The sequence below is a fragment of the Oncorhynchus masou genome, chromosome 10 (assembly GCF_036934945.1).
Source record: "Oncorhynchus masou masou isolate Uvic2021 chromosome 10, UVic_Omas_1.1, whole genome shotgun sequence".
In the NCBI taxonomy this organism is placed as follows: domain Eukaryota; kingdom Metazoa; phylum Chordata; class Actinopteri; order Salmoniformes; family Salmonidae; genus Oncorhynchus; species Oncorhynchus masou.
Genome location: NC_088221.1, coordinates 6,490,982 through 6,511,109, shown reverse-complemented (window position 1 = coordinate 6,511,109; position 20,128 = coordinate 6,490,982). Strand labels below are relative to the sequence as shown.

The 20,128-nt window shown below is 43.2% G+C and overlaps 1 protein-coding gene across 1 annotated transcript in view; it reads left to right on the top strand.

The window, feature by feature from the left end:
- The window catches only part of LOC135547779 (striated muscle preferentially expressed protein kinase-like), a 203,453-nt gene that overhangs the window by 103,370 nt on the left and 79,955 nt on the right, over positions 1-20,128 (top strand). Inside the window, 4 exon segments of the mRNA XM_064977037.1 lie at positions 1,650-1,825; positions 14,176-14,436; positions 14,740-14,898; positions 15,290-15,479. Coding sequence (XP_064833109.1) covers positions 1,650-1,825; positions 14,176-14,436; positions 14,740-14,898; positions 15,290-15,479 — 786 coding nt within the window.

Genomic DNA, 20,128 nt, shown 5'->3' with positions numbered 1-20,128 from the left:
TGAATTTGCCGCCCTGCAATTTCACTGGATGTGATCCCGCTACGGAACACCTAGCACAAAGAAATACTACTCAATCAGCGTGAGGAGTGAAGTCTCTGATGGCCATTGACTAGAGCAGTGAAGTCAGGTATAGTTTCTGATGTTGCTATGCGTAGTATTGCTGAGGTTAGAGTCAGTATGACCTTGACTTGTTATATTTCATCACTGAAAATGTCTGTTCACATACATAGTTTGACCCAAACAGTACAAACATCTGACAACGCAGTTGGATTAACAAGAAGTTAAGCTTGTAAATGATATAAGACACTTGTATGTTCATTAATGTTTAATATTACTGTTTGACCCAAACAGTATAAACATCTTCTGAACATGACTCCTAGTCTTTAGAAAGCTTTGTTCATTGAGAGATTCATAGAACCTTGTCAGTGACTTTGTTTGAATAGTTCTCCAATCACTGCATCAGACTGAAGATCGATAAGCTCAAGTTGCAGGTCAGTGGGAGTGTTATCCACATTGAAAGTAAAAGGAGAGGATTTAACAGCATGTCATTTTCCAACACTTTGAAATCCTCAAAACAACAAGAAAACGCACCATTGAAATCCACATATTTTCCTTTCATTTGCAATCTCCAACTTCAGGTTCTACACCCTTTTAAGGAAACGGGGATACCTACAGAAATCAGTTGTCCAACGGAATGTATTCAACTGAAAGTGTCTTCCGCATTTAACCCAACCCCTCTTTTAAGCATCTTCCCCAAACTCAGCCATCTCACGTTTTGTTGTAGGGGAGATCTGCATAACCCGACTGTCTCTTCCAACAGTAAGATAAACTGCCTGTGGTTTAAAGATTTTTCTCGTATGAAGTTCACCACTAAATGACTGTATCCACAACATGGCTCATTTTTAGAACACATTTACAGAGCACCTGATGAATAATATAATGCAGGAAAATAATTTTCTGATCTGGGTTCAGCTCAGCTACTTGATCTTGTATTCTTTTCAAAAGACCAACGTTTTTTTCCAGTCAAGTTTAGGCACCCATCAGTGGTCACAATCTTTCCCTGTGGTTGTGCTCTTCATTGACTGCACTGAAGCAATCTCCTCTGTAATTTAAAAGTCTGGGGTTATGCCTCGTAAGAATATCAACAATATGAAGACATATTCCTATATTTCTCTGCATGCTTTGTCTGGAAGTGTCGGGACAAGTTGTAGTCTTTCAAGACAGCAATGCTCTCTTTGCAGATCTAGCAGTGCACAAATTTGACTAACTGACTTCTTGGAAAGGTGGCATCCTACAACCGTGCCACGTTGAAAATCACTGAGGTCTTCAGTAAGGCCATTCTACTGCCAATGTTTCTCAATGGAGATTGCATGGCCATGTGCTCGATTTTATACACCTATCATTAACGGGTGTAGCTGAAATAGCCGAATCCACTAATTTGAAAGGGGGTCCACATACTTTTGTATATTGTATCTTGCCATTAGAGTTTTGTGCATGGCATGGTTCACATTAGCAAGACAATGGTTCCTAGGTTTCTATATTTACAATGTAGTCTTTATAAAACCAGTATACTGTAGTTCCCTCTCCATTGTAATGCATCTCTAAACATTGCAAAACATTTCTAAATATAGAACTCTCTCTTTGTTCAGGCTGAGGGACAGGGAGACGATAAAAACAGACTTGCACCACACAGTGCGCGAGACCAAGGACGGCACTTTTGAAATGACCATCAACTCTGCTCAGAAGTCGGACACGGGAGTGTACACCTGCAAGATCATCAATGAGTATGGAACAAAGCAGTGCGAATGCAAACTAGAGGTGAAAGGTACAGTACAGCAAGGCTGTCTATTTCCAATCCCTCTCTTTGCTGTATGTCAATCAAATAATACGAAACGTTGGATAACATATTTGTTATGTGAGGTACATATAATGCCTTACAACACCTATACTGTGTCATAACACTGACTCTAAGCATAGTAATAAGAGCAGTTGTTCTACCTGCACAATGTGTATGCTACAAAGCTTGGCAGATAGCTTACACTCTTCCAGTAAATAATCAGAAGGCATTGGTACCGTTAAGAATATTTAGTAGAAGACATTTTGTTTGAAAACTGTAATAGATACAGAAAGGAGAAACTGTATGAGAAAGTCACTATATACATTCACACAAATGGATACAAATAAAGAACAGCATCTCTATCGCGAGATAGCAACAAAAACTAGCCTAGTTAAACAACATGACTGTGCAGATATGATGACAATCACAGGAAAGGTACCACTAAACATATACACATAATCTAAGTGTCCATATACAGTAGCTTAATAACTATGATTTAGCTTTGTCACAAGAGATATCTGAACACTTAAAATAGCTAGATACATCCAAAAACCAAGAAGCTAAATTCCATCCTAAAACGATAGCTAGCATGCTAACGCACAATGTTAAGTGAATGGGTGATAATTAGCGTAATTAGCTTAGCATCATCCAAATTTAGGAAACTAGAATAAACATGTAAAAAACACAAATATTTTAGAAACCCAATTTGAATTAGCAAAAGCATTTTCTAATAACTTGAAAGTATGTAAAGACTCATCTTTAACCAAGGCCTACTAAGGTGAAAAAAATTGAGCTTGTCTGTCTGTTCTGTTCTGACAGGAAATAGCTCTTCACTGAAAGCTAGCAATTTAAAAGCTATAGTACCCAAATGTAACACTAGATGACAACATAGGACAACATAATACTTTGTACAGAAGTACAGCTATCATAACAGTAGTATTAAGCTATAAATTCACAAGTCATTAAAACATCCTTATAAGCAGTGGTGGAAAAAGTACCAAATTGTTATACTTGATTAAAAGTATTGTAGCGACCCTCACAGACAGCTATGTGTTATGTTGTTAGTTGTTTGTGTTGTTTGTGCAAGGTTAAGACCATGTTTAGCCATTGTTCTCTCTCTTACGTCTGGTCTTCACAAGAGAAGGTCACGGTTGTTTTATATGGGTATCTTTGTCGGTGCCATCACCTTGCTTCAGCTCCTTAGAAAACTATGCAGTTATTTGTTTTTTTAGGTATTAATTCTTACATTGTTAGCCCAGAAAATCTCAAGTGTTATTACATTCAGCCGGGAATAACTATTGGATATAAAAGCGATGTCAACTTATCAAAATTACGACCAGGAATACGTCTTTCCTGAAGCGGATCCTTTGTTCGAACTCCACCCTGGAGTTCACACACTCTTATCTCGGAAGAAGACCCACAACAACGCAGTCACAGCAGGAGAGGCAGACGGAACGGCCTACTGGTCATACTCAGAAGGCGAGCACACCATCCACCACTTTCGAGGATAATAATTGCCAATGTCCAATCTCTAGATAACAAGGTGGACGAAAATAGGGCCCGAGTTGCCTTCCAGAGAGACATCAGAGATTGTAACATTCTCTTTTTCACGGAAACATGGCTCACTCGGGACATGTTGTCAGAGTTGGTACAGCCACCCGATTTCTTCATGCATCGTGCCGACAAAAACAAACATCTCTCTGGTAGGAAGATGGGCGGGGGTCTATGCCTTATGATTAATGACTCATGGTGTAATCACAACAACATACAGGAACTCAGGTACTTTTGTTCACCTGACCGAGTATTCCTTACAATCAAATACCAAATGCCAATATCTTCCAAGAGAATTTTCTTCGATTATAGTCACAGCCGTGTATATCCCCCCAAGCAGATACCTCGTCAGTCCTGAATGAACTTTACTGGACTCTATGTAAACTGGAAACATATATCCTGAGGCTGCATTTATTGTAGCTAGGAATTTTAACAAAGCTAACCTGAGAACAAGACTTTCTAAAATCTATCAGCATATAGATTGCGTGACACTAGCTGGTAGAATTCTGGATCATTACTCACCTAACTTCCGTGAGGCATACAAAGTCCTCCCCCGCCCTGCATTTGGCAAATCTGACCATGACTCCATTTTGTTGCTCCCAGCCTATAGACAGAAACTAAAACAGGAAACGCCCATGCTCAGGTCCATCCAACGCTGGTCTGACCAATCGGATTCCACGCTTCAAGATTCCTTCAATCACTTGGACTGGGATATGTTCCGAATAACCTCAGACAATAACAGTGATACATACGCTGACTTGGTGAGCGAGTTTATTAGCAAGTGCATCGGCGATGTTGTACCCACTATGAATATTAAAACCTTTCCTAAACAGAAACCGTGGATAGATGGCAGCATTCGCACAAAACTGAAAGCGTAAACCACCGCTTTTAATCATGGAAAGGCGACAGGAAACATGACCGAATACAAATACCGAATACAAATAGAGCAGCTGTTCCCTCCGCAAGGCAATCAAACAAGCAAAGCGTCAGTATAGAGACAAAGTAGAGTCGCAAATAAACGACTCAAACACGAGACGTACTGTATGTGGCAGGGTCTACAGTCAATCACGGATTACAAAAAGAAAACCAGCCCCGTTGCGGACATCGACGCCTTGCTCCCGGACAAATTAAACAACCTCTTTGCTCGCTTTGAAGACAATACAGTGCCACTGACCCTGCCCGCTACCAAAACCTGTGGGCTCTCCTTCTCTGTGGCTAACTTGAGTAAAACATTTACACCTGTTAACCCTCGCAAGGCTTCCGGCCCAGACGGCATCCCTAGCTGGGTCCTCAGAGCATGCGCAGATCAGCTGTCTGGTGTGTTTACGGACATATTCAATCATCCCTATCCAGTCTGCTGTCCCCACATTCTTCAAGATGGCCACCATTGTTCCTGTTCCCAAGAAAGCTACAGTAACTGAACTAAATGACTATCACCCCGTTGCACTCACTTCTGTCATCATGAAGTGCTTTGAGAGGATCATATCACCTCCACTCCAATTTGCTTACCGCTCCAATAGGTCCACTGACGATGCAATTGCCACCACACTGCCCTATCCCATCAGGACAAGAGGAATACCTATGTAAGAATGCTTTTCATTGACTACAGCTCAGCATTTAACACCATAATACCCTCCATACTTGTCAGCTCAAGACCCTAGGTCTTGACCCCGCCCTGTGCAACTGGGTCCTGGACTTTGACGGGCCGCCCCAGGTGGTGAAGGTAGGAAACAACATCTGCACCCCGTTGATTCTCAACACTGGGGCCCCACAAGGGTGCGTTCTCAGCCCTCTCCTGTACTCCCTATTCACCCATGACTGCGTGCCATGCACGTCTCCAACTCAATCATCAAGTTTGCAGACGACACTACAATGGTAGGCTTGATTACCAACAATGACGAGATGGACTTGTGAGGTGAGGGCCCTCGGAGTGTGGTGTCAGTAAAATAACCTCTCACTCAACGTCAACAAATCAAAGGAGATGATCGTGAACTTCAGGAAACAGTAGAGAGAGCACCTCCCCATCCACATCTATGGGACAGTAGTGGAGTAGGTAGAACGTTTTAAGTTCCCCGGCGTACATATCACAGACAAACTGAAATGGTCCACCCACACACACATTGTGTTGAAGAAGGCACAACAACGTCTCTTCAACCTCAGGAGGCTGAAGAAATTTGGCTTGTCACCTAAAACACTCACAAATATTTACAGATGCACAATCGATAGCATCCTGTCGGGCTGTATCACCGCCTGGTACGGCAACTGCACCATCCTCAACCGCAAGGCTCTCCAGAGGGTAGTGCTGTCTGCACAACGCATCACCAGGGGCAAACTACCTGCCCTCCAGGACACCTACAGCACCCAATGTCACAGGAAGGCCAAAAAGATCATCAAGGACAACAACCACCCGAGTCACTGCCTGTTCACCCTGCTATCATCCAGAATGCGAGGTCAGTACAGGTGCATCAAAGCTGGGAACAAGACACTGAAAAACAGCTTCTACGTCACCATCACTAACATAGAGAGGCTACTGCCAACATACAGACTCAAATCAATAGCCACTTTAATAAATGGACTTTACAAAGGTATCCAAGATGGCGTAGCAGTCAGACGTCTTGTCATGTCGTGTCCCTTGTATGTCTGTTGTATATATCGTTTTTTTACACATATTTTTCTTCGCATATCTTTTAAAACATTTTGCTAAACCTCAACATCTAAATACTCTCCTGCAACCCGCCTCACCCAATGTAGCGTGGATCTGCTTTTTTTTTCTTTTTCTAAAGTATTTATATTTACTTCGGATCCGGAACCCCTCAACTGAAGCTAGCCAGCTAACTACCAGCTGTCAGTCAGCAAACCATTGCTAGCGGTCAACAGCTAACCTTTAGCTCGGAAAGCTCTCGCCAGTTCGAACAACGCGACTCTAACCAGAGCATAACGGACCTATTATTTTATCCCCGGATTCCCACCGCAAACGGAACATTTTCATCTGGATCTTTACAACTAGCTAACTAGCTAACCGCAACCCCGGATGACTACTCCTGGCTAGCGTTTCCATCCACTTAGCTTGAAGCTAGCCCGGCCAGAGCTCCTGTGCTACCACCGAAGCATACTCCTGGGCTACAATATCCGGACCCACGACCGGTCTATCGATGTCACCGCATGAAGAGGCAAACACAGACTTAACCCCATCGCGACGTCCACCAAAGTCTAACTTTCTAGCCCTTGCTATCTGCTTGCTTGCTAATTCGGCCTGCTAACTGCTAGCTTGTTTAGCCCCGGTCTGCTAACTGCTAGCTTGTTTAGCCCTGGCCTACTAACTGTTAGCTTGTTAACTGTCTGAATCGCCGCATCCCCAGCCATCCCAACCACTTACTGGACCCATATTTACTTTCAATCTCTTTCCGATTTTTAATTCGATTATACCTTCCAGTATCCTGCCTCACCCAATGTGATACGGAATCGCTATTATTTTTTATTTCTTAGAAGACATTCAAGAACCTCCAGAAGCTAACCAGCTAACTAGCTACAACCTGTTTAGTCACTGTTAGCCACTGCTAGCGGCTTTTACCTTCTGCACAGCCAGCCAGTTTATTTTTTTATTTTTTATTTTTAGCCTGGATAATATTCGCCAGTCTAGCTTCCCTGTCCCATCCACCGCTGCCCCCTGAACACTGTGATCACTTGGCTACATAGCTGACGCCTGCTGCACTGTCCATTAATCACGGTACTCCATTCTGTTTGTTTATGTTTATCTGTCGGCCGGACTCAGGCTCTGTGTGTAGTTAATCCGACCCTCTCTGCCTAGTCAACGCCATTTTACCTGCTGTTGTTGTGCTAGCTGATTAGCTGTTGTTGTCTCACCTACTGTTTTAGCTAGCTCTCCCAATCAACACCTGTGATTACTGTATGCCTCGCTGTATGTCTCTCTCAAATGTCAATATGCCTTGTATACTGTTGTTCAGGTTAGTTATCATTGTTTTAGCCCCTAGTTCCACTCTTCATACCCCTGATACCTCCTTTGTCCCACCTCCAACACATGCGGTGAACTCACCCATTACAACCAGCATGTCCAGAGATACAACCTCTCTTATCATCACACAGTGCCTGGGCTTACCTCCGCTGTACCCGAACCCCACCATAACCCCGGTTTGCGGATTATGCCCTGAATATATTCTACCATGCCCAGAAATCTGCTCCTTTTATTCTTTGTCCCCAACGCTCTTGGCAACCAGTTTTGATAGCCTTTAGCCGCACCCTCATACTACTCCTCCTCTGTTCCGCGGGTGATGTGGAGGTAATCCCAGGCCCTGCATGTGCCCAGGCACCTACAAAATAGCTTCCAATACTCTACACAGCAAACTGGATGCAGTTTATCACAGTGCCATCCGTTTTGTTACTAAAGCACCTTATACCACCCACCACTGCGACCTGTATGCTCTAGTCGGCTGGCCCTCGCTACAAATTATTCGCCATTCCCACTTGCTCCAGGTCATCTACAAGTCCATGCTAGGTAAAGCTCTGCCTTATCTCAGTTCACTGGTCACGATGGCAACACCCACCCGTAACACACGCTCCAGCAGGTGTATCTCACTGATCATCCCTAAAGCCAACACCTCATTTGGCCGCCTTTCGTTCCAGTTTTCTGCTGCCTGTGACTGGAATGAATTGCAAAAATCGCTGAAGTTGGAGACTTTTATCTCCCTCACCAATTTCAAACATCTGCTATCTGAGCAGCTAACCGATCGCTGCAGCTGTACATAATCCATCGGTAAACAGCCCACCCAATTTTACCTACCTCATCCCCATACTGTTAATAATTATTTACTTTTCCGCTCTTTTGCACACCAGTATCTCTACCTGTACATGACCATCTGATCATTTATCACTCCAGTGTTAATCTAGGATGTCCAAGATGGCGTAGCAGTAAGACGTGTCGTGTCCCTTGTCCCGTGTATATTTCGTCTTTTCGTTTTTACATATTTTTTCTTCGCATATCTTTTAAAACATTTTGCTAAACCTCAGCTTCCAATACTCTCCTTCAACCCGCCTCACCCAATGTAGCTATTTTTTTCCTAAAGTATTTAGTATTTATATTTACTTCGGAACCGGAACTCCTCAACTGAAGCTAGCCAGCTAACTACCAGCTATGCTAGCGGTCTTCAGCTAACCGGTCATCAGTTAACCTTTAGCTCGGAAAGCTCTCGCCAGTTCGAACAACGTGACTCTAACCAGAGCATAACGGACCTATTTATTTTTTATCCCCGGATTCCCGCCGCAAACGGAACATCTTTCAGCTGGATCTTCACAACTAGTTATTTAGCTAAACCGCAACCCCGGACGATTAATGCTGGCTAGCGCTTCCACCCACTTAGCCTGAAGCTAGCCCCGCCAGAGCACCTGTGCTACCACCGTAGCATACTACTGGGCTACAATACCTACCTCCGTAGCATACTCCTGGGCTACAATTACCCGGACCCACGACCGGTCTATCGATGTCACCGCATGAAGAGGAATAAACAGACTCACCCCTACGCGATGTCCCCCAAAGGCTAACTCTCTAGCCCTTGCTATCTCCTTGCTTGCTATTTCGGCCTGCTAACTGCCAGCGTGTTTAGCCCCGGTCCGCTAACTGCTACCTTGTTTAGCCCCGGCCTACTAACTGTTAGCCTGTTAGCACAGGCCTGCTAACCGTCTGAATCGCCTCGTCCCAAACACTCACTGGACCCATATTTACTCTCTTATCTCTTTTCGATTTTTTATTTGTTTATACCTTCCGGTAACCTGCCTCACCCAATGTGATACGGAATCGCTATTATTTTAAATTTTTAGAACACACTCAAGAACCTCCAGAAGCTAACTAGCTAACTAGCTACAAGCTATTTAGTCATTGTTATTTTTTTTTAACCTGGATAACACTCACTAATCCAGCTTCCCTGCCCCCTGGACACTGATCACTTGGCTACATAGCTGATGCACGCTGGACTGTCCATTAATCACGGTACCTCATTCTGCTTGTTTATGTTTTATCTATCGGCCCGTTGCCTAGTCAACGCCATTTTACCTGCTGTTGTTGTGCTAGCTGATTAGCTGTTGTTGTCTCACCTACTGTTTTAGCTAGTTTTCCCAATTCAACACCTGTGATTACTGTATGCCTCGCTGTATGTCTCTCTCAAATGTCAATATGCCTTGTATACTGTTGTTCAGGTTAGTTATCATTGTTTTAGTTCACAATGGAGCGCCTAGTTCCACTCTTCATACCCCTGACACCTCCTTTGTCCCACCTCCCACACATGCGGTGACCTCACCCATTACAACTAGCATGTCCAGAGATACAACCTCTCTCATCATCACCCAGTGCCTGGGCTTACCTCCGCTGTACCCGCACCCCACCATACCCCTGTCTGCACATTATGCCCTGAATATATTCTACCATGCCCAGAAACCTGCTCCTCTTATTCTCTGTCCCCAATGCTCTAGGCGACCATTTTTGATAGCCTTTAGCCGCACCCTCATACTACTCCTTCTCTGTTCCGCTGGTGATGTGGAGGTAAACCCAGGCCCTGCATGTCCCTAGGCACCCTCATTTGTTGAATTCTGTGATCGAAAAAGCCTTGGTTTCATGCATGTCAACATCAGAAGCCTCCTCCCTAAGTTTGTTTTACTCACTGTTTTAGCACACTCTGCTAACCCTGATGTCCTTGCCGTGTCTGAGTCCTGGCTCAGGAAGGCCACCAAAAATTCTGAGATTTCCATACCCAACTATAACATCTTCCGTCAAGATAGAACTGCCAAAGGGGGAGGAGTTGCAGTCTACTGCAGAGATAGCCTGCAAAGTAATGTCATACTTTCCAGGTCCATACCCAAACAGTTCGAACTACTAATTTTGAAAATTACTCTCTCCAGAAATAAGTCTCTCACTGTTGCCGCCTGCTACCGGCCCCCATCTAGCTTCAGAGTTTGTTCTTTTAGGTGACCTAAACTGGGATATGCTTAACACCCCGGCAGTCCTACAATCTAAGCTAGATGCCCTCAATCTCACACAAATCATCAAGGAACCCACCAGGTACAACCCTAACTCTGTAAACAAGGGCACCCTCATAGACGTCATCCTGACCAACTGGCCCTCCAGATACACCTCCGCTGTCTTCAACCAGGATCTCAGCGATCACTGCCTCATTGCCTGTATCCGCTACGGAGCCGCAGTCAAACGACCACCCCTCATCACATTCAAACGCTCCCTAAAACACTTCTGTGAGCAGGCCTTCCTAATCGACCTGGCCCGGGTATCCTGGAAGGACATTGACCTCATCCCGTCAGTTGAGGATGCCTGGTCATTCTTTAAAAGTAACTTCCTCACCATTTTAGATAAGCATGCTCCGTTCAAAAAATGCAGAACCAAGAACAGATACAGCCCTTGGTTCACTCCAGACCTGACTGCCCTCGACCAGCACAAAAACATCCTGTGGCGGACTGCAATAGCATCGAATAGTCCCCGCGATATGCAACTGTTCAGGGAAGTCAGGAACCAATACACGCAGTCAGTCAGGAAAGCTAAGGCCAGCTTCTTCAGGCAGAAGTTTGCATCCTGTAGCTCCAACTCCAAAAAGTTCTGGGACACTGTGAAGTCCATGGAGAACAAGAGCACCTCCTCCCAGCTGCCCACTGCACTGAGGCTAGGTAACACGGTCACCACCGATAAATCCATGATTATCGAAAACTTCAACAAGCATTTCTCAATGGCTGGCCATGCCTTCCGCCTGGCTACTCCAACCTCAGCCAACAGCTCCGCCCCCACCGCAGCTTCTCGCCCAAGCCCTTCCAGGTTCTCCTTTACCCAAATCCAGATAGCAGATGTTCTGAAAGAGCTGCAAAACCTGGACCCGTACAAATAAGCTGGGCTTGACAATATGGACCCTCTATTTCTGTAACTATCCGCCGCCATTGTCGCAACCCCTATTACCAGCCTGTTCAACCTCTCTTTCATATCGTCTGAGATCCCCAAGGATTGGAAAGCTGCCGCAGTCATCCCCTCTCTTCAAAGGGGGAAACACCCTGGACCCAAACTGTTACAGACCTATATCCATCCTGCCCTGCCTAGCTAAGGTCTTCGAAAGCCAAGTCAACAAACAGGTCACTAACCATCTCGAATCCCACCGTACCTTCTCCGCTGTGCAATCTGGTTTCCGAGCCGGTCACGGGTGCACCTCAGCCACACTCAAGGTACTAAACGATATCATAACCGCCATCGATAAAAGACAGTACTGTGCAGCCGTCTTCATCGACCTTGCAAAGGCTTTCGACTCTGTCAATCACCATATTCTTATCGGCAGACTCAGTAGCCTCGGTTTTTTGGATGACTGCCTTGCCTGGTTCACCAATTACTTTGCAGACAGAGTTCAGTGTGTCAAATCGGAGGGCATGCTGTCCGGTCCTCTGGCAGTCTCTATGGGGGTGCCAGAGGGTTCAATTCTCGGGCCAACTCTTTTCTCTGTATATATCAATGATGTTGCTCTTGCTGCGGGCGATTCCCTGATCCACCTCTACGCAGACGACACCATTCTATATACTTCTGGCCCGTCCTTGGACACTGTGCTATCTAACCTCCAAATGAGCTTCAATGCCATACAACACTCCTTCCGTGGCCTCCAACTGCTCTTGAACGCTAGTAAAACCAAATGCATGCTTTTCAACCGATCGCTGCCTGCACCCGCATGCCCGACGAGCATCACCACCCTGGATGGTTCCGACCTTGAATATGTGGACACCTATAAGTACCTAGGTGTCTGGCTAGACTGTAAACTCTCCTTCCAGACTCATATCAAACATCTCCAATCGAAAATCAAATCAAGAGTCGGCTTTCTATTCCGCAACAAAGCCTCCTTCACTCACGCCGCCAAACTTACCCTAGTAAAACTGACTATCCTACCGATCCTCGACTTTGGCGATGTCATCTACAAAATTGCCTCCAACACTCTACTCGGCAGACTGGATGCAGTTTATCACAGTGCCATCCGTTTTGTCACTAAAGCACCTTATACCACCCACCACTGCGACTTGTATGCTCTAGTCGGCTGGCCCTCGCTACATATTCGTCGCCAGACCCACTGGCTCCAGGTCATCTACAAGTCCATGCTAGGTAAAGCTCCGCCTTATCTCAGTTCACTGGTCACGATGGCAACACCCATCCGTAGCACGCCCTCCAGCAGGTGTATCTCACTGATCATCCCTAAAGCCAACACCTCATTTGGCCGCCTTTCATTCCAGTATTCTGCTGCCTGTGACTGGAACGAATTGCAAAAATCCCTGAAGTTGGAGACTTTTATCTCCCTCACCAACTTCAAACATGTGCTATCTGAGCAGCTAACCGATCGCTGCAGCTGTACATAGTCTATTGGTAAATAGCCCACCCATTTTCACCTACCTCATCCCCACACTGTTTTTATTTATTTACTTTTCTGCTCTTTTGCACACCAGTATCTCTACCTGTACATGACCATCTGATCATTTATCACCCCAGTGCTAATCTGCAAAATTGTAATTATTCGCCTACCTCCTCATGCCTTTTGCACACAATGTATATAGACTCTCTTTTTTTCTACTGTGTTATTGACTTGTTAATTGTTTACTCCATGTGTAACTCTGTGTTGTCTGTTCACACTGCTATGCTTTATCTTGGCCAGGTCGCAGTTGCAAATGAGAACTTGTTCTCAACTAGCCTTCCTGGTTAAATAAAGGTGAAATAAAAATAAAATAAATAAAAAGTCACTTTAAATAACGCCACTTTAATAACGTTTACATATTATATTACTCATCTCATATGTACAGTATATACTGTATTCTATACCATCTACTGCATCTCACCTATGCTGCACAGCCATCGCTCATCCATATATTTATATGTACATATCCTTATTCATTCATTCATGTATCAAGTAGTTATTGTCAATTTGTTAGATTACTTGTTAGATATTACTGCATTGTCAAAACAAGAAGCACAAGCATTTCGCTACACATTAACATCTGCATGTGACCAATAATGTTTTATTTGATTTTGATTTGATTTGATTTGGCGTGGACTATGGCCAAGCAGTAGCCTGTGAGGAGTTGGGTTAATAAACCGTGAATTCGTAAACTCAAACCTCTGTCTGAACAATTGGTCCTTTATGATTTAGCCAGGTCATTACAGTATAGATACCTTCCTCTATGGGTTATTCAAGTGAAAGTCAGTCAGTAAAATACTACTTGAATAAAAGTTTTGGTATTTGGTCTAAAATATACTTAAGTATCAAAAGTAGAAGTAAAAGTATAAATAATTTTAAAATCCTTATATTTAGCAAGAATTTTCTTGTTTCTAAAATATACAGATAGCCACTCCAACACTCCAACACATTATTTACAAAATATTAATTTGTGTTTAGTGAGTCCGCCAGACCATAGGCAGTAGGTATGTTCTCTTGATAAGTGTGTGAATTTCACAATTTTCTTGTCCTGCTAAAAGTACAATATTTTCTATAGGAATGTAGTGAAGCAAAAGTAAAAGTTGTCAAAAATATAAAGTACAGATACCCAAAAAACTACTTAAGTAGTATTTTAAAGTATTTTTACTTAAGTACTTTACACCACTGCTTATGAGATTCAAATCCATGATTATTGCACAACTTTGAAAACACAGGTGATATATTAAGTATATACCTTACTAAATACTCAACTTGGTGCAGACTGCCAGATAACAAACAAGACACAGATTTTACAAAATATTCTCTCTTGTCCTGTGTATCCTCTAGTGCCACCAGTGGAGCCAGGCCTAACAATTATCCGTCCAGTGATGGACATCACAGCGGACGCAGGTGAGACGGTTATGTTAGATTGCCACATAATTGGACCACTGGACACAGACGTCGATTGGCTTGCAGATGGTAAACTGATCCAGCCATCTCTGCTCAACTGCAAAATGCATTATGACGGGAAAAGGTGCATGCTGCTCCTCAACTCAGTGCACGAGGACGACAGTGGCACCTATATGTGCAAGCTGACCTCGGCCAAAGGTAAACTCTTAACTGCACCGTCATCTGCTTCGCTTGTCCTCTTCACTTCTGTGGTTTAGAATAACCAAACATATAGATCAACCAAAATATAAATTAGCTTATATATATTATTGTATACATATACAGTATCATATCATATAGATGATAACATGTAAGTCATCAACTTCACAGAGTCAAACTGGAGTTCTTGAAATGAGTTGAATGACCATTTGAATTAATAAAACCGGTACTGTAAATGTTTTACTTTAATTTTCAACTTTATTTTCAAGTTTGTTTCTTTAAGTAGGCCTTGTTTTGTTTTAGAGGAACTGACTTTGAGTGGCCAACTCAAAGTCATCCCTTCCATCAAGCCCCTTTTCACCCGCAAGCTGGATGCCTTTGAGGTGATTGAGGGACGTAGCGCCCGCTTTGACTGCAGAGTCAGCGGAACACCACCTCCAAAAGTCAGCTGGAGACATTTTGGTAGGAGATCCATTTTCATCATGTTCACCCAGCCAAATAATTTCCTATAAATAGCCTAATATTTGAAAGTATTTTCAACTACTTATTTCAAACACTATTTTCAAATACATAGGTTAAATGCATGTGAGTGTCTTTGAGTATTTTAAAATACATGCCAATACTTTCCAAGTTTATTTCCAAATACTTTTCAATAATTAACTACTTCCAGATCTATGTAAAAGTAATTCAAATATTTTATATAGTATTTGAACCCAGGTCTGGCAGGTACACAATGTTACATAGTAATTACTACAGTTATATTTGTTTGTGGCACGCACAATTTCAAGGTTTCGCAAATAAAATCAATGTGCAGACAATGTCTCAATGTCTGTATGTCCTCTTTTCTCCCCAGACCATACACTGGTAGAGAGTGACAATGTGCAGATCTTACAAGAGGGAGGACGTCACTCCCTCGTAATCTCTCATGTCACCAATGAGGACGAGGGCTTCTACACAGTCATCGCTTGCAATCCACACGGCGATGCCGAGAGTGCCACTGAACTCTATGTCCAGGAGCCCAAACCTGCTATGTCATCTCAAATGTAGGAACACACTTACCACCTACATTCCTCACCATATGTATTTGGACAGTAAAGCTACATTTGCAATTTTGGCTCTGTACTCCAGCATTTTGGATTTGAAATCTAAATGATTAATATGACAGCGACAGTACCAGAATTCCACCTTTTATTTTAGGGTATTTTCATTTATATCTGTTTTACCATTTAGACATCAAATCACTTTAACTTTGTGTCCCCCATTTGAAGAAATCATAAGTATTTGGGTAAATTTGCTATAGTGTGTTAAAGTAGTCAAAACTTTAGTATTGGTTTTATAATCATTGCCTGTAATGACTACATCAAGGTTGTGACTCTACGAATACGATTGGTGCATTTGCAGTTTGTTTTGGGTCATGTCTTGTCCAATAGTAACTGAATGGTGAATTATGTCAGGTGTCATTTTGGAGTGAGAATAAAGTGAGAATAAAATATGTTTCTAAACACTCTTATATTCATTTGGATGCTGCCATGATCATGACAAATCCTGAATGAATCATGAATAATGAATAGTGAGAAAGTTACAGAGGCACAAATATCATTATTCATCATTATTCATGATCCACTCATGAATTTTCTTAATCGTGGCAGCATCAGGAATAATTTAGAAGTGCTCAGAAACATCCTCTCTACACATTTGGAAATACAATTACTCCAGGCACCATTAACCAAAAAGTTACTAATGTGCCAGAATATACCCAAAACAATCTGCAAATGCACCCAACGAGATGTCAAGCTTGGTTGCAAGCGATTTGGGACCAAGCACTAACCTTTAGACTAGTTTAAAACTTATTTGGGATCGTTGAGCTAACATAGGCTAATGTGATTAGCATAAGGATGTAAGTAACAAGAAAATTGACCAGGACATAGACATATCTGATATTGGCAGAAAGCTTAAATTCTTGTTAATCTAGCTGCACTGTCCAATTTACAGTAGCTATTGCAGTGAAAGAATACCATGCTATTGTTTTAGGAGGGGTGCAACATTTTGAACATGAACAGTTATTAATAAACAAATTAGGCACATTTGAGCAGTCTTAATATAACATCTTGAACAGAAATGCAATGGTTCATTGGAACTTTTCACACACACTGCTGCCATCTAGTGGTCAAAATCTAAATTGCACGATGATGGTACAAAAAAATACAAAAGAACAGTTGTTTTTTCTTTAGTTTATCTTTTACCAGATCTATTGTGTTATATTCTCCTACATTCCTTTAACATTTAATTTGTCCAAATACTCCAAGTGATTTCTTCAAATGGGGGAGACTAGATGCTGTATATAACGTGGGGGAGACTGGGGTCAATTGTAACACCTTCAATTTCTCCTAACAGAAACTAGTTGGAGTGACAAAACTCAGTACATGCCCATTAAAGTTCTCTCCCTGCTTGAAAAGTTTCAGCCAAATATCTCACCATTTGCTCATTTTATGGGCAATTTTTTTTTTTAGGTGTGTAAGTAGTTTGTTCCACTGGCTGTACATTTTTTATACTGTCCTGAGCGTTAATGTCCAAGAATTCAAACTAACATAATTTTCATCACTTTATATTTGCTTAACATTGACATGATTGACATGTGTCAGTAATGTTTTCTCTTGCTAGGCACATGTTCAAATCAAAATCAAATCAAATGTATTTATATAGCCCTTCGTACATCAGCTGATATCTCAAAGTGCTGTACAGAAACCCAGCCTAAAACCCCAAACAGCAAGCAATGCAGGTGTAGAAGCACGGTGGCTAGGAAAAACTCCCTAGGAAGGCCAAAACCTAGGAAGAAACCTAGAGAGGAACCAGGCTATGTGGGGTGGCCAGTCCTCTTCTGGCTGTGCCGGGTGGAGATTATAACAGAACATGGCCAAGATGTTCAAATGTTCATAAATGACCAGCATGGTCCAATAATAATAAGGCAGAACAGTTGAAACTGGAGCAGCAGCACAGCCAGGTGGACTGGGGACAGCAAGGAGTCATCATGTCAGGTAGTCCTGAGGCATGGTCCTAGGGCTCAGGTCCTCCGAGAGAGAGAAAGAAAGAGAGAAAGAGAGAATTAGAGAGAGCACACCGAAATTCACACAGGACACCGAATAGGACAGGAGAAGTACTCCAGATATAACAAACTGACCCTAGCCCCCAACACATAAACTACTGCAGCATAAATACTGGAGGCTGAGACAGGAAGGGGTCAGGAGACACTGTGCCCCATCCAAGTACACCTCCGGACAGGGCCAAACAGGAAGGATATAACCCCACCCACTTTGCCAAAGCACATCCCCCACACCACTAGAGGGATATCTTCAACCACCAACTTACCATCCTGAGACAAGGCCAAGTATAGCCCACAAAGATCTCCGCCACGGCACAACCCAAGGGGGGGGGGGGGGGTGCCAACCCAGACAGGAAGATTACATCAGTGACTCAAACCACTCAGGTGACGCACCCCTCCCAGGGACGTATGAAAGAGCCCCAGTAAGTCAGTGACTCAGCCCCTCTAATAGAGTTAGAGGCAGAGAATCCAAGTGGAAAGAGGGGAACCGGCCAGGCAGAGACAGCAAGGGCGGTTCGTTGCTCCAGAGCCTTTCCGTTCACCTTCCCACTCCTGGGCCAGACTACACTCAATCATATGACCCACTGAAGAGTTGAGTCTTCAGTAAAGACTTAAAGGTTGAGACCGAGTTTGCGTCTCTTACATGGGTAGGCAGACCGTTCCATAAAAATGGAGCTCTATAGGAGAAAGCCCTGCCTCCAGCTGTTTGCTTAGAAATTCTACGGACAATTAGGAGGCCTGCGTCTTGTGACCGTAGCGTACGTGTAGGTATGTATGGCAGGACCAAATCAGAGAGATAGGTAGGAGCAAGCCATTGTAATGCTTTGTAGGTTAGCAGTAAAACCTTGAAATCAGCCCTTGCCTCGACAGGAAGCCAGTGTAGGGAGGCTAGCACTGGAGTAATATGATCACATTTTTTGGTTCGCGTCAGGATTCTAGCAGCCGTATTTAGCACTAACTGAAGTTTATTTAGTGCTTTTTCCGGGTAGCCGGAAAGTAGAGCATTGCAGTAGTCTAACCTAGAAGTGACAAAAGCATGGACAAATTTTTCTGCATAATTTTTGGACAGAAAGTTTCTGATTTTTGCAATGTTACGTAGATGGAAAAAAGCTGTCATTGAAATGGTCTTGATATGTTCTTCAAAAGAAAGATCAGTGTCCAGGGTAACGCCGAGGTCCTTCACAGTTGTATTTGAGACGACTGTACAACCATTAAGATTAATTGTCAGATTCAACAGAAGATCTCTTTGTTTCTTGTAGAACAAGAATCTCTGTTTTGTCCGAGTTTAAAAGTAGAAAGTTTGCAGCCATCCACTTCCTTATGTCTGAAACACATGCTTCTAGCGAGGGCAATATTGGGGCTTCACCATGTTTCATTGAAATGTACAGCTGTGTGTCATCTGCATAGCAGTGTAGGTTAACATTATGTTTTCGAATGACATCCCCAAGAGGTAAAATTTATAGTGAAAACAATAGTGGTCCTAAAACGGAAACTTGAGGAAAAAACGAAATTTACAGTTGATTTGTCAGAGGACAAACCATTCACAGAGACAAACTGATATGTTTCTGACAGATAAGATCTAAACCAGGCCAGAACTTGTTCGCGTAGACCAATTTGGGTTTCCAATCTCTCCAAAAGAATGTGGTGATCGATGGTATCAAAAGCAGTACTAAGATCTAGGAGCCTTTTGGAGTGGGTCTGTGGACGTGAATATTAAAGTCACCAAAGATTACAATATTATCTGCTATGACTACAAGGTCCGATAGGAATTCAGGGAACTCAATGAGTAACGCTGTATATGGCCCAGGAGGCCTGTAAACAGTAGCTATAAAAAGTGATTGAGTAGGCTGCATAGATTTTATGAGTAGAAGCTCAAAAGACGAAAACGTCATTTTTTTTGTAACTTGAAATTTGCTATCGTAAATGTTAGCAACACCTCCGCCTTTGCGGGATGCATGGGGGGATATGGTCACTAGTGTAGCCAGGAGGTGAGGCCTCATTTAACACAGTAAATTCATCAGGCTTAAGCCATGTTTCAGTCAGGCCAATCACATCAATATTATGATCAGTGATTAGTTCATTGACTATAAATGCCTTTGAAGTAAGGGATCTAACATTAAGTAACCCTATTTTGAGATGTGAGGTATCATGATCTCTAGTGAGATTGCTAAGGCGAACACCGCCATGTTTAGTTTTGCCCAACCTAGGTCGAGGCACAGACACAGTCTCAATGGGGATAGCTGAGCTGACTACACTGTCTGTGCTAGTGGCAGACTCCACTATGCTGGCAGGCTGGCTAACAGCCTGCTGCCTGGCCTGCACCCTATTTCATTGTGGAGCAAGTGGAGTTAGAGCCCTGTCTATGTTGGTAGATAAGATGAGAGCACCCCTCCAGGTAGGATGGAGTCTGTCACTCCTCAGCAGGTCAGGCTTGTTCCTGTTTGTGGGTGAGTCCCAGAAAGAGGGCCAATTATCTACAAATTCTATCTTTTGGGAGGGGCAGAAAACAGTTTTCAACCAGCGATTGAGTTGTGAGACTCTGCTGTAGAGCTCATCACTCCCCCAAACTGGGAGGGGGCCAGAGACAATTAC